The 15,512-nt window shown below is 39.9% G+C and overlaps 1 protein-coding gene across 1 annotated transcript in view; it reads right to left on the minus strand.

Annotated features, from left to right (window-relative positions):
* SPAG17 (sperm associated antigen 17) overlaps positions 1-15,512 on the minus strand; it is a 249,496-nt gene that overhangs the window by 45,219 nt on the left and 188,765 nt on the right. The window contains exons 32-37 of the mRNA XM_062193510.1: positions 14,768-14,956; positions 7,355-7,500; positions 7,115-7,245; positions 4,422-4,549; positions 2,948-3,130; positions 2,050-2,163 (exon numbers count right to left, since the gene is read on the minus strand). Coding sequence (XP_062049494.1) covers positions 2,050-2,163; positions 2,948-3,130; positions 4,422-4,549; positions 7,115-7,245; positions 7,355-7,500; positions 14,768-14,956 — 891 coding nt within the window. The remainder of the gene's footprint in view (positions 1-2,049; positions 2,164-2,947; positions 3,131-4,421; positions 4,550-7,114; positions 7,246-7,354; positions 7,501-14,767; positions 14,957-15,512) is intronic.

The raw sequence follows: 15,512 nt of genomic DNA on the forward strand, positions 1-15,512 counted from the left end.
ATAACACAGAAAGAGATTTATACACCAGTTTCCCTGATGAAAATAGATGCAAAAATCCTCAACAAAATACTTGCCAATCAAATCGAACAACACATCAGAAAGATCATTCACCCAGACCAAGTGGGATTTATCCCTGGTATGCAGGGATGGTTCAACATTCTCAAATAAATCAATGTGATATATCACATTAACAAACTGAAGAACAAAACCACATGATTATCTCAATAGATGCAGAGAAAGCATTTGATAAAGTACAACACCCTTTCATGATGAAAACTTTAAACAAATTGGATATATAGAAGGAACATTCCTCAACACAATCAAGGCAATTTATGACAAACCCACGGCCATTGACATATGGGGAAAAGTTGGAAGCATTCCCACTGAGGTCTGGAACCAGACAAGGATGCACACTCTCACCACTGCTATTTAATATGGTCCTGGAAGTTTTAGCTAGAACCATTAGACAAGAAAAAGAAATCAAAGGAATACAAATTGGGAAGGAGGAAGTCAAACTATCCCTTTTTGCAGAGAACATGATTTTATATAGAGAGGATCCAAAAGACTCCATGAGGAAACTATTGGGACTCATAAAAGAGTTTGGTAAAGTGACAGGATATAAAATCAACACATAAAAATTAATAGCTTTTGTATACACAGACAATGCCACAGCTGAGAAAGAACTTCTAAGATCAGTCCTAATCACAATAGCTACAAAAAAAACCCTGAATACCTTGGAATAAATTTAACCAAGGATGTCAAAGATCCCTATGATGAGAATTATAAAATATAATATTAAAGAAAGAAATAGGAAACACAAAAAAGAGAAAAATCTTCTATGTTCAGGAACTGGAAGAATCAATATCATCAAAATGTCCATAGTATTGAAAGAAATTTACAGGTTCAATGCTATACCAATCAAGAATACCAAAGATATACTTCTCAGATATAGAAAAAGCAAAGCTGAAATTCCTAAGGAAACACAGGAGACCCCCAAATAGAAGAAATCATACAACTAAAACAAAGTCAGAGGCATCACAATACCATCTTTGAAGAAATACTACAGGTCATTTATAATTAAAACATGCTAGTATTGGTACAAAAACAGATGGATAGACTAATGGAATAGAATAGAAATGTCAGAAATCAACACATGCATCTACTACCAACTTTTCTTTGACAAAGAAGCTAAAATCAATACCTGGATCAAGGACAGTATCTTCAACAAATGGTGCTGGGAAAACTGGATTTCCACATGCAGAAGCATGAAGCAAGATCCCTACCTTATACCTTACACAGAAATCCACTCAAAATGGATTAAAGACCTAAATCTATGAACTGATACTATCAAATTATTAGAGGATATTGGGGAATCCCTGCAAAACACTAGCATGGACAACCTATCATATGACCCAGCCATTTCACTCCTGGAAATTTATTCAAGGGAAGTGAAATCAGCATGTTTATTCCAGCTCACTTTACAATAGCTAAGATATGGAAGCAATCCAAATTTCTATCAACTGAAGACTGGATAAAGAAATTATGGAATGTTGCTCAGTGGTTAAAATAAAATGAAATCCTGTCATTTGCAACAAAATGGGTGAAACTGGTAAGCATCATACTTAGTGAAATAAGCCAGTCCCAAAAGGACAAATACTGTATGTTCTCCCTGCTCACCCTGATCTGTGATAACTAATAGAGCACCTAAAAGGTAATCTATAGAAGTGAAATTAACACTTCAAGGTGCAATGCCTTTGAACAGCCCTTGTCTCGACTGTTGCAGGACAATTTATTTTTTCCCATACAATTTGTTGGACTCTTTACTTAGTATAGAGTTAACTGTATGTGTATAAAGTTAATTGAAAATAGATCTTAAAAAAATAAGAATGAGAGTAGTAGAGGGAGGAGGAATAGGGGTGGGAGGGCAGGTACGGTGGGAAGAACCACTATATTCCTAAATTATATTTATGAAAAGCATGATGTTTGTATTCCTTAAATAAGAGGTTTCTGGGAAAACAACACTATATTGGTGACTGAACACGTTCTCACCATAACTAACTTGAGGAGATCTGCAGCGTTGCCTCTTTCCTCCTCCATTCTGGAGTCTTTAACTGCCATTTCCTGTAGCTCATCTTCTTTCTTTAGGATGTGGTTTATATATTCCTAAATCAGCAGAATAAAATAAATTGATAGAGCCCACGAATAAGAGTCCAAAACCAAAGATTTAAGGACCACAGAACAGAATTGTATGGGGACCTCAAAGAGGTCCTGCTTGTAACTGTGCTTCAGTGTCCTCAGCCATTAAATGGACAAAGTTTGGTTGGATTCTTCAAGGGTCTTTTCAGCTATGTTTTATATGATTTTATCCACAAATGTGAGCTGCTGAGTCTATGCCTTTGCTTCCAAGAGAAATATACTTGACTTTTCCCATAAGTAGTTGATCCATCTCCAAAAATAATGATCCCATGTTCTAGGTCAGATGCTGTATATATAATCATAAACAAAACATATAATTCCTATTCTGAGGGAGTTAGAGTAAAACTTGAGATATTAGTGATGTGATCATACAGTTAACAACATATTTATAAGCCTGTAGGCCACTTCCAAAGCCAACAATCCTTTTCATCCATGGGCAGATATCAGATTAATATCTCTAGAGGTGTACAGTCCAGTTTTTCACAAAATAAGAGAGAAGGAAGACTACACATAGCTATCACATATACAATTTTCTCATCTTCTCAGTGTCTTTGGGGTCTTTTATAATTCATACACCTTTTTGGAAGCATTGAGTATTTTCTACCTTTCAACCTCTGCTCTCTGAAGATTAACACTTGAGTTTCACTAGAAGATATTGTTAGAATTATATAATTTCAGGTTTTACAAGCAAATAAGACCCATAATCGCCCTTCTCTTGATTCTTTTGGGTCAATTATCTGGATTTCATTACCTTAAGGGAAATCTGAAGCTCCAGTTTCACTTCAGGCTTTATAACCTCATGCTGGGTGAACTGACGTATCTGTAGCACATTGGGTCCTTTGAGGATAGGGGCTGGGGCACACATTAGTTGTTTGCATCCAATGTTAAGGCCCTTCCAAATGTGAGTGCCAAATGGAGGTCCTGGAGTTTTTTTCTGTTAACAAAACAGCAAAAGAACCACCAAAGATATAGAAATGTTTAACATTAATATTTTTAAAACTTAATAATTTTATGAAGATACTATATCAATTCTTTTTTTTTTTAATTTTTGACAGGCAGAGTGGACAGTGAGAAAGAGAGAGACAGAGAGAAAGGTCTTCCTTTTTTTTTTTTTTTTTGACAGGCAGAGTGGACAGTGAGAGAGAGAGAGACAGAGAGAAAGGTCTTCCTTTTGCCGTTGGTTCACCCTCCAATGGCCGCCGCGGTAGCGCGCTGCGGCCGGCGCACCACGCTGTTCCGATGGCAGGAGCCAGGTGTTTATCATGGTCTCCCATGGGGTGCAGGGCCCAAGGACTTGGGCCATCCTCCACTGCACTCCCTGGCCACAGCAGAGAGCTGGCCTGGAAGAGGGGCAACCGGGACAGGATCAGTGCCCCGACCGGGACTAGAACCCGGTGTGCCGGTGCCGCTAGGCGGAGGATTAGCCTATCGAGCCGCGGCGCCTGCCGCTGGTTCACCCTCCGCCGGCGCACCGCGCTGATCCGATGGCAGGAGCCAGGTGCTTATCCTGGTCTCCCATGGGGTGCAGGGCCCAAGCACTTGGGCCATCCTCCACTGCACTCCCTGGCCACAGCAGAGAGCTGGCCTGGAAGAGGGGCAACCGGGACAGGATCAGTGCCCCAACCGGGACTAGAACCCGGTGTGCCGGCACCGCAAGGCGGTGGATTAGCCTAGTGAGCCGCGGCACCAGCCTATATCAATTCTTAAGAATACAATGGTGACAAAATAGATCTCTGCCCTTATAAAGTTCTCCAAATAGAAGGAGAGTTTATAATAGAATTGAGCAAACCTTCCTTTTTATATGCTACCAAGAATCTATATATTTTAAAACCCTGTTGCCTGATGTTACACTAGGTAGCATTTATGGTCTAGGCCATATCATGTGCTTCATTTTAAAAGTCTCTGTCAGTGAAAAGTATTCATATTTGCTGGGGCTTTGCTACTCCTACCAGGTGTACATGTTCATAGTCTAGGAGTTTCAGTAGAAGAGAAGAAATGGCCTTCATTTATGTCAGGTGTAGCATATTCTTTGTCATCATATAGTGCCTTCAATTGGGACATAGCCTTATTAAGTCACTTGGTGTGAGCTTTTCATTGTCAAAAACAATGGAAGTCTAGAGTGGCTTGTCTTAAATCCTACATTAATAATAATAATAATAATAATAATAATCCTAAATTAATAATCCACACACAAACAAAATGACTTTCCAGTAGAGAGTGTCTACCTCAACTGCAGGAAATGTCTCCCAAGACCTTGACTGGAGATTAGGAGGAACAATTGTATCTAATTCTTTCTTCATCAGCCATGGTGATGCTTCATAGAAAGGGCGAAGGACTGTGATACTCAGGGCACCTGATTCAAAGAGAGTTATTCAAAAATTATTTCTCTACCAAGTGTATTCTAGGAAACTCTCTAGGCACTCTCTGAATTCAGTGTATTATTTGAACTGCTTCTACAAAGAAGGAATAGTGAGACAGTGACTTTGCTTAAGGATCTTACAATCTAACTGTGGGCTTGTACTGTGAAGCCTACACTGTCCGGATGGTGGGGCAAGAAGCACTGGAGACAGTTTCAGTGAACATGTCCATTTATTAACAATCAGGCACAAGGTTTTATGGGATAGGCAAAGGGGAGTAGCTAGTCCAGGGTAGCAACACTAATTCTACAGGATAAAGCTGATTCTGGTGCCTCTATGCTTCTCTAATCAGCTTGAAGGTCATGTAGCCTACATAGCCTTCCAGGTGGTCTTATGGGTCTGGACAATGCCTAGGAGCTGTTCACCTAGCTGACGATCATAAGGCCCCTCAACAGGAATTGGAGGTGGGGGAAATGTGCCTGGAGTCCTTGCTGCCTGTCAGCAGTCAGGTCATGTGTGAGGCTCAGTGTGCTGAGCCCCTGACCAGGGTCTTTCCTGGGAGGTATGGTGTGCCATGCCCTCTTAACCTCGTGCATGGGCTAGGCAGGCAGTCTCCCAGTCAGGCACAGGATCACCCACATCTAACAATAAAGATGAGGCTATTAGTCACTGACAACTAGAGATTGCAGTTATATCACCTAGAATTATTTGTTAACACCTCACTGTCCCTCAAGAACCCCATCCAAGTCCTGTCAGTTTTACTAATAATATTTTTTTTAAATTTATTTATTTGAAAGGCAGAGTTACAAAGAGAGAGGGAGAGACAGAGTGACAGTGATCTTCCATCATTTCTATTCACTCCCCAAATCAGATTGGGCATGGCCAGGCTGAAGCCAGGAGCCTGGAACTCCTTCTGCATCTCCAATGTGAGTGGCAGGAGTCCAAGCACTTGGGCCATCTTCTGCTGCTCTCTCAGGTGCAGCATTAGCAGGGAGCTGGATTGGAAGTAGTGCAGCCAGGATTCGAACCAGCACTCATATGGAAAGCCAGCATCACAATGCAACATAACCCACTCTGCCATGCTACAGGATCCACTAATAAGAATTTCTTGAGTTCATCTACTTGTTCCCTCTACATAGATCCTACATTAGATCATATGTCCCAGAAAGATTCTGTTCCAGCAGCAAGTAGGTTTTTGACCATGTATATTCCCTGAATGAACTTCCTTCTGCAGTCAGGGTGACTGATTATGTTTGTCCATGGTTAAAACTCTTCTTTTACTTCCCGTTGCTCATGAGATGAGACTCTTTATCATGTTCTCACTGCTGCCTCAACTTGGCAGCATTCTGCACCTTTGGGCTTCAGTTCCATTTGGTTCCCTACCCTCTTCTCCACTGCTGTATGCTTGCCTTTTTCCAAAAATATTCCTTCTCCTACCTTAATCTGCCTACTTATCAACCCATTTTAGCACAAGTATCTTTAGGGAAGACTTCTAGACTATGTCAGTTTTCTATTTGAAGCTCTCATAGAAACATGTTACTTTCCTTCATAGAATTTATCTCAACCTATAATTATACTCTTATTTGTGTAACTATACAATCAATGGCCTGTTTTTTTTCCATTGAACTATATGCTCCATGGGAGATGGGTCCACGCCTGTTTTAGTGCACTGTGATATTTCTAACACCTACCCAGGATTGGGCTCATGGTGATAAATGATCAACTAACAAAGCAATCTGAGAAGAATTCTCACATAGTTCCACACATGCAAGGTATATCCAGTCAGAGCCTCCCACTGTCCATATTCAAATGATCAAGCTATAATTCATCATGCACAAGTGCACTGACATACCAAAACATGTAATTTCATGGAGATGCAGTCACACCCATAAATGTACAAAAAATGTTTTCCACCAAATAGAAAAAATAAACACACACACACCTCCACATACACTAACCTTGGCAGAGAACATCAGTTTTATACACAGATAAGATGTGGATAGATATCAGTGTTTAAATATACATATTACATATAATGATGGTTCTAATATAAAATGAGAACATGTCTCTAACCTATAATCTCACAGCAATTTCCTTGAAATTGGTGAACATATAACATAAGTTCACAATGAATATAGCTTACATAACATAGATTTTTGGTTGGCAATCTTACTGATATATACAGTTTCTATTGTATTCAATTTCACCAAGGGAACACCTTCAAAATGACCAAAAAAACCTTATTAGAGATATCTCACTCTGTATTTGTTGTTTCCTACCAAGATGAAATGAACTCATAAGCAGGGAGCTAGGTACATACCTGAACACAGATGAAGTCTGTAGTAGGAGACAGATTCACACTCAGTTTCCACAGATACAGTTTGATATGAACATAAATTCAAGTAGCCATAAAAATAGGATGACATGGCCAAATGGAAAGCTGAGTAGAAAAGTGACACAAGGGGAGATAGAGAAGACGGAGGATGAGGCGAGTAGTGAGGAGGATGAGAGCTGGTGCAAGGACGCAGTGAGCTCCAGACAGCCATATGGGGGTGATTTACCTGGCTGTTCATGTACCCGCTCCTGCAGAACAACAGTATTCGATTCTCCATAGGCCAGGGATAAGTATTCTTCTATGTCACTGTCACGAAGAAGTTCCATCCCTGATCCATCAGCATAGATAACAAAAAACCTATTTGAAGAAATAAAATCTAATCACTTGAGGTATTCAGTTAAAATACTTCTTGAACTTGGAGTTGAACAAAAACATCATGGAATTGTTATGACTCTTCTCACTTTACCTGGGAACATGTTCACCATAGATTTGTAGATAATTCTTTTGAAGGTGGGCAGATGTTAAACTATCATAGCCTTCCATTTTCACATTTGAGTCGTCTTCCGGTTTTTTTTCAGATAAGCTTGTTGATGCGGTACCATCGGCCATGACCTAAGAGACAAATATGAGCAACCAAAAGAAAAAATTCATAGTGCTTTTCCTTCTACCTATCCAATTTGAGAAAAGTTAATCTTTTGGCACACTCAGGAAATTGGGAGTATGTATTTGCAAGGTGCTTCTCACTAAGTAAAGCTATGTTAATAAACAGAGTAGCTCTGCATATAAATTATATCTAGAAGCAAAAACAAACTTGAACACATTCAGAAGAAAGTCACTAAGAGAGTGGCAGGGTGGCACAGGTTGGGGGTGGACTCAAAACCTTGTCCTATGAGGATTAGTTTCAGGAATTGGAAACTGAAACACAAAGAGGAGGGTACGTGTGCAATAGTGGTCTTGAAACACTAGCAGGGATATCACATGGAGAGGCTCAGACTGGGTCTGAACACACAGAATTAGGACTCATGAGTGCAACACAGAGGGAAACACATTCAGTAACAAGATGAGAAAAACATTCTTGCCATTATCCTTGCTGACATATGGCATGGATCTCTCCAAAAACGATGTGGTTCAGCTTGAAAGATCCCTGAAGGGGGTGACCAAGAGAAGCATCGATGCCCACAAGACTTTTTGGCCTGGACAACCAGGGCATTTCAACCCAGAGAGCTCTGTGTTTTGTTTTGTTTTGTTTTTATTTAGTAAATATAAATTTCCAAAGTACAGTTTATGGATTACAATGGCTTCCCCCCCCCATAATTTCCCTCCCACTCGCACCCCTCCCATCTCCTGCTCCCTCTCCCATTCCATTCACATCAAGATTCATTTTCAATTATCTTTATATACAGATGATTGATTTAGTATATATTAAGTAAAGATTTCATCAGTTTGCACCCACACAGAAACACAAAGTGTAAAATGCTGTTTAAGTACTAGTTATAGCATTAATTCACATTGGACAACACATTAAGGACAGATCCCACATGAGAAATAAGTACACAGTGACTCCTGTTGTTAACTTAATTTGACACCTTTGTTTATGGCGTCAGTAACCTCCCTAGGCTTGCCAAGGCTATGGAAGCCTTTTGAGTTCACTGACTTCGATCTTATTCTGATAGGGTCATAGTCAAAGTGGAAGTTCTCTCCTCCCTTCAGAGAAAGGTACCTCCTTCTTTGATGGCCCCGTTCTTTCCACTGGGATCTCACTCGCAGAGATCTTTCATTTAGGTCTTTTTTTTCCCCCAGAGTGTCTTGGCTTTCTATGCCTAAAATACTCTCATGGGCTCTTGAGCCAGATCCGAATGCCTTAAGGGCTGATTCTGAGGCCAGAGTGCTATTTAGGACATCTGCCTTTCTATGAGTCTGCTGTGTATCCTGTTTTCCATGTTGGATCGTTCTCTCCCTTTTTGGTTCTATCAGTTAGTATTAGCAGACACTTGTCTTGTTTGTGTGATCCCTTTGACTCTTTGACCTATCAGTGTGATCAATTGTGAACTGAAGATGATCACCTGGACTAGTGAGATGGCATTGGTACATGCCACCTTGATGGGATTGTATTGGAATCCCCTGGCACGTTTCTAACTCCACCATTTGGGGCAAGTCCGATTGAGCATGCCCCAAATTGTACATCTCCTCCCTCTCTTTTTCCCACTCATATTTAACAGGGATCACTTTTCAGTTAAAATTTAAACACCTAAGAATAATTGTGTGTTAATTATAGAGTTCAACCACTAGTACTAGAACAAAAAAATACTAAAATGGATAAAGATTTACATTGTACATCAACAGTCAGGACAAGAGCTGATCAAGTCACTGTTTCTCATAGTGCCCATTTCACTTCAACAGGTTTCCCCTTTGGTGCTCAGTTAGTTGTTGCTGATCAGGGAAAACAAATGATATTTGTCTCTTTGGGACTGGCTTAATTCACTCAGCATGATGTTTTCCAGATTCCTCCATCTTGTTGCAAATGACCGGGTTTCATTGTTTTTGACTGCTGTATAGTATTCTATAGAGTACATGTCCCATAATTTCTTTATCCAGTCTACTGTTGATGGGCATTTGGGTTGGTTCCAGGTCTTAGCTATTGTGAATTGAGCTACAATAAACATTAATGTGCAGATGGCTTTTTTGTTTGCCAATTTAATTTCCTTTGGGTAAATTCCAAGGAGTGGGATGGCTGGGTTGTATGGTAGGGTTATATTCAGGTTTCTGAGGAATTGCCAGACTGACTTCCATAGTGGCTTAACCAGTTTGCATTCCCACCAACAGTGGGTTAGTGTCCCTTTTTCCCCACATCCTCTCCAGCATCTATTGTTGGTAGATTTCTGAATGTGAGCCAGTAACCAGGGTGAGGTGAAACCTCATTGTAGTTTTGATTTGCATTTCCCTGATGGCTAGTGATCTTGAACATTTTTTCATGTGTCTGTTGGCCATTTGGATTTCCTCTATTGAGGTCCTTGGCCCATCTCTTAACTGTGTTGTTTGTTTTGATGTTGTTAAGTTTCTTGATTTCTTTGTAGATTCTGGTTATCAACCCTTTATCTGTAGCATAGTTTGCAAATATTTTTTCCCATTCTGTCGGTTGCCTCTTCACTTTCCTGACTGTTTCTTTTGAAGTACAGAAACTTCTCAATTTGATGCAATCCCAATAGTTAATTTTGGCTTTGACTGCCTGTGCTTCTGGGGTATTTTCCAGGAAGCCTTTGCCAGTACCTATATCTTGCAGGGTTTCTCCAATGCTCTCTAATAATTTGATGGTGTCGAGTTGTAGATTTAAGTCTTTAATCCATGTTGAGTGAATTTTTGTGTAAGGTGAAAGGTAGGGATCTTGCTTCATGATTCTGCACGTGGAAATCCAGTTTTCCCAGCACCATTTATTAAATAGACTGTCCTTACTCCAGGGATTGGTTTTGGATCCTTGATCAAATATAAGTTGGCTGTAGATGTTTGGATTGATTTCTGGTGTTTCTATTCTGTTCCATTGGTCTATCCATCTGTTTCTGCACCAGTACCATGCTTTTTGATAACTACTGCCCTGTAGTATGTCCTGAAACCTGGTATTGTGATGCCTCTGGCTTTGTTTTTGTACAAGATTGCTTTGGCTATTCGAGGTCTCCTGTGTCTCCATATGAGACACAGCATCATTTTTTCCAGATCTGAGAAGAATGTCTTTGGTATTTTGATTGGTATTGCATTGAATCTGTATATTGCTTTTGGGAGAACGGACATTGATATTGATTCTTCCAATCCATGAGCATGGAAGATTTTTCCATTTTTTGGTATCCTCTTCTATTTCTTTCTTTAAGGTTTTGTAGTTTTCATCGTAGAGATTTTTAACGTCCTTGGTTAAGTTTATTCCAAGGTATTTGTTTTTTTAGTAGCTATTGTGAATGGGATTGATCTTAGAAGTTCTTCCTCAGCCATGGCATTGCCTGTGTATACAAAGGCTGTTGATTTTTGTGCATTGATTTTATATCCTGCTACTTTGCCAAACTCTTCTATGAGTTCCAATAGTCTCTTAGTAGAGTTCTTTGGATCCCCTAAATAAAGAATCATATCATCTGCAAAGAGGGATAGTTTCAATCTCCATGTGTTTGCATATGCTCTAGGGATTCCTGAGTTGCTAATTTCCAACTTCATTCCTTTATGGTCTGAGAAGCTGCATGGTATGATTCTAATTCTTTTGAATTTGCTGAGACTTGCTTTATGGCCTAGTATGTGGTCATTCCTAGAGAAGGTTCCATGTACTGCTGAGAAGAATGTAAATGCTTTATGTGTAGGATGAAAAGTTCTAAAAGATATCTGTTATATCCATTTGGGCTATAGTGTCATTTAAATCTACTGTCTCCTTGTTGATCTTCTGTCCTGTTGATCTATTTCTGAAATGGAGTATTGAAGTCCCCCTGTACTATTGTATTGGGGTCTAAGTCTCCCTTTAAGTCCCTTAACAAATCTTTTAAATAAACTGGTGCCCTGTAATTAGGTGCATATATATTGATAATCTTTATGTCTTCCTGTTGAATGGATCCCTTAATCATTATATAGTGCCCCTCTTTGTCTCTCTTAACAGTATTTGTGTTAAAGTTTATGTTGTCCAATATTAAGATGGCTATGCGTGCTCTTTTTTCACTTCTGTTGGCATGGTATATCTTTTTCCAGCCTTTCACTTTCAGTCTGTATGCATCTTTGTTGGAAAGATGTGTTTCTTGTAAGCAGCAAAAAATGGGTTTTGTTCCTTAACCTAATCAGCCAATCAGTGTCTTTTAACTGGACAGTTCAGGCCATTAATGTTCAATGTGACTATTGATAAGTAGTAATTTTGCCCTGCCATTTGCCAAAGATATTTTCTAATATATGCTTTGAATTCCCTGTGATCTTTTGCTGTGAGGTTTCCTTCCTTTACCTTCTTTCATATTGATGACCGTGTTTCTGTGTTTCTGTATGTAACACATCTTTAAGCATCTTTTGCAGGGATGACGAGTGGCGACAAATTCTTTTAATTTCTGTTTGCTATGAAAGGTTTTTATTTCACCTTCATTCACAAATGAGAGCTTTGCAGGATATAATATTCTGGGCTGGCAGTTTTTCTCTCTTAGTACCTGGGCTATATCTTGCCATTCCTTTCTAGCTTGTAGGGTTTCTGATGAGAAGTCTGCTGTGAGTCTAATTGGAGATCCTCTGAGAGTAATCTGACGTTTCTCTCTTGCACATTTTAGAATCTTTTCTTTCTGTTTCACTGTGGTGAGTTTAATATAACGTGTCGTGGTGAGGATCTCTTTTGGTCATATTTACTAGGGGTTCTATAAGCTTCCTGTACTAGGATGTCTCTGTCCTTCTCCAAACCTGGGAAACTTTTTGCTAGTATCTCACTAAAAAGGCATTCTAATCCTTTTTCCCTCTCCATGCCTTCAGGAACTCCTAGAAACTGAATTTTGGGTTTTTCAATAGTATCCTGTAGATTCCCAACAATATTTTTTAGATTTCTAATTTCCTCTTCTTTTCTTTGGTTTGACTGTATACTTTCCTGTTCTCTGTCTTCTAAGTTTGATATTCTCTCTTCTGCTTTACTCATTCTGTTTTTAAGGCTCTCTAACGTGTTTGTCATTTGATCTATTGAATTCTTCATTTCATTATGATTTCTCATCACTATCACAGTTTCATGTTCTACTAGTTGCTTCATTTCATTTTGATTCCTCCTTAATATTTCATTTTCATGAGAGAGATTTTCAATCCTGTCCATTAAGGATTTCTGTAGTTCAAGAATTTGTTTTTGAGAACTTCTTAATGTTCTTATCAATTTTTTGAGATCCACTTCCTGCATTTTTTCTCTCTCGTCATCTTCATAATCTTGAATTGGGGTGTCTTTATCATTTCGGGGCATCATAGTGTCTTCCTTGTTTTTGTTACCTCGGTTTCTGCATTTGTTTGGCATTGTGGAGATATTCTTTGGTTTCTTTGCTGTGGTGTTTTTTTTCTCGATATAATATGACTCTAGATTAAGTGGACTGTCTCTTTTGATGGAGCCTTAGAGGCTTGAGATGGGTGTGGCCAGAGAGCTCTGTTTGGTTCCTCAGGGTTGAGTCTGTGCCAAAGGTGACCCTCCCAGGTTAGGCGTGGTAAATCTCTTTCTCTTTCTTTTTTTTGATTCAAAAGGGAAGTAATTTCGTACAGCTGAACAGAATTGTGAACAGAATTCACAGTCTCAGTTCATTAGCACCACACATTCATTAGATCCTAATCTCCTGTTATTTCACTCCCCCCCAGAGTCAGGTTTTTCTGCTAGGCTCAGGGCCAGTGCAGACCTGAGGTTGCCCTGCTTATGACGCATGTCCAAAATGGCGCCTGCTCTTTGTCTTGCTCGCCTTTGAGAGGTGAGCGGAGAGACAGAAACTCGTGTCCGTATCAGTCACCTTGTTTTTTTTTTCCTCTCTCTTCTAGTTAGCCTGATGAACTTTTCCCCACGAGGTTTCAAGCCTCGTTCCCTCTAGTCTCCTCTTTCCACTTGCCCGCCAGTGTCTCGGGCTATTGAGGTTCGGCTCACCTCATGTTCCAGCGCTGGTGTGTTGATTCTGCCACTGGTGTCCCGAACTGTGGGCTCCCACGCTCTCCACGCAGGTCCACTGGGAATCTCTAGTTCCGGAAGAGTTTCCTCTGCTGTTTCTTCCCCTACTCTTCCTTGAACCTGCAGTATCTCCACTTTTACTAAACTATCTCTTCCTGGACTATCAGTGTGCTCCCTTCCTATTCCACCATCTTGCCACTCTGAGCTCTGTGTTTTTATTTCAGTTACTTATAAATTGAAATTGTCAACTTTAACTGACAAAGTGAGGGATTCTTTGATATGAGTCCAAATTAAAAAAAAAATTAACTTCACACACAACCATTGGTTGAGGAATGAACAACAAAAACATGCCTATGGCAGAGCTTGGCAAATTTTTTTTTTTTTTAAATTATACGATTCATTTCTTTTTCTTTTTTTTTTAAAGTTTGAAATAATGTATTTTTAATTTACATTACAGCCAAATGCTTAATGCCCCACCATACGAAGAGTTCAACTAGTAATAAGGGAAATATTTTTTGTTGAGGGCCAGGTGGCAAATATGTGAGGGTTTGCAGGAAGTACATTTTCTTCTGCAAGTCCTTAACTGTGGTACTATTGTGCAAAAGCAGCCATACACAGTCTGTAAGCAAATGAGCATGGCTGTGTTGTGATCAAACTCTGTATCATAGTATTGAAATTTGAATTTCCTACAGATTTATGTGTCATTTTAGGCATTAAAAAATGTAAAAAACAAAACATTTTGGGTCATGGGCCGCAGTTTGCCAATGCATGGTCTCTGGAGGTAGAGGAACAGGAGTGGAGTTGAAGGTCAGGAAGCGAAGATGCAAGTGCTACCCCAGGACAGCCAGGCATCTCTCTCTCCTCTTGGCCCTATCTTCAGTGCTGCTCAACATTTCTGCCTAAGCCAATATGCTTGCCTGCTGCTTGGCATTTGTTCTCACTTTATCCTGGGTTTAGATCACCCTTTCTGGTGGCATTATTTTTACATGTCTGCTAATGTTTTTTCCATGTGGTTCTAGTTATTTATTTGGCTTTACCATTTCTACTACTCCCTTTGTTGGGCTTGCCACCCCCCAAGGAAGTACACTTGAGAATCAAAGAAAAGATAGTGGCATTCGTGACTACTTGCCCTAAGTACTGGCAGTAAGAGGATAACTAATCCCACGGACACTAGGGTAAAAATCTAACCTGGAAGCTCTGTGGTGTGAAATATGTGAAAAGCAAAGCCACAGACTCTCTGTCCATAAGAACACTGCACTTTACCTGAAAGGTGTTCCCCTCCGGGTCGAGGACCTCACAGATAACTTCTGATGTGTGCTTCATGATGTACCTGCTGGCTCGCAGATGCTCACGCTTTTGGAAAGGATGGTACACGTCATTGCCTGACTCGTGGCAGTATGTGGCTGAACAGTCCCTGTCGATATAAAGACAGCCTGCATTTGTAGGTAGTACCTGGAAGGGGACAGAGAGGGGGAGACATTTTAAAAAGAATTTTGAGAGACTTGGAAGATAATTTTAGGAAAAGGAATAGCCACGAGTCCTGGTCATAAACTGTATATCCAGGAAGAAACTATCACCTAATTAAGGGTGGAGGGTTTGGGAAGGATGTTTGGATAAGGAGACAAACTGAACAATTTAGATGTAATTTTCCCTCTGTCCTCACATTTCACAGTCTCTTCAAAGTAACTGCACTGCGCTCTTATTTAGGATATTCAGTGTTTTTGTAGCTGAAGCCAACAGACTTGGTCTGATTGACAATGTTTGAGATTCTTTCTGTTCTTGGACAGGAAGCATCTCTGAAAGGCTGAGAAGTTATGGGGCCCCTGATCTTAGAAGATTTTATTTGCTCTCACCCCTCTGGTGGCTGACAGCCCCGAAGTAGTGGCTTTTCCGTAATGACTTTTGATCCAGATCCTCTTCTGAAATATAGTGCACCTACCATAAATTCACTCTTCTAAAAGTGCATAGTTGACTAGGTTTTGTTATTTTTTTTTTAATTAAACTTTTA

This window comes from Lepus europaeus, chromosome 5, assembly GCF_033115175.1.
Source record: "Lepus europaeus isolate LE1 chromosome 5, mLepTim1.pri, whole genome shotgun sequence".
NCBI classification, from domain to species: domain Eukaryota; kingdom Metazoa; phylum Chordata; class Mammalia; order Lagomorpha; family Leporidae; genus Lepus; species Lepus europaeus.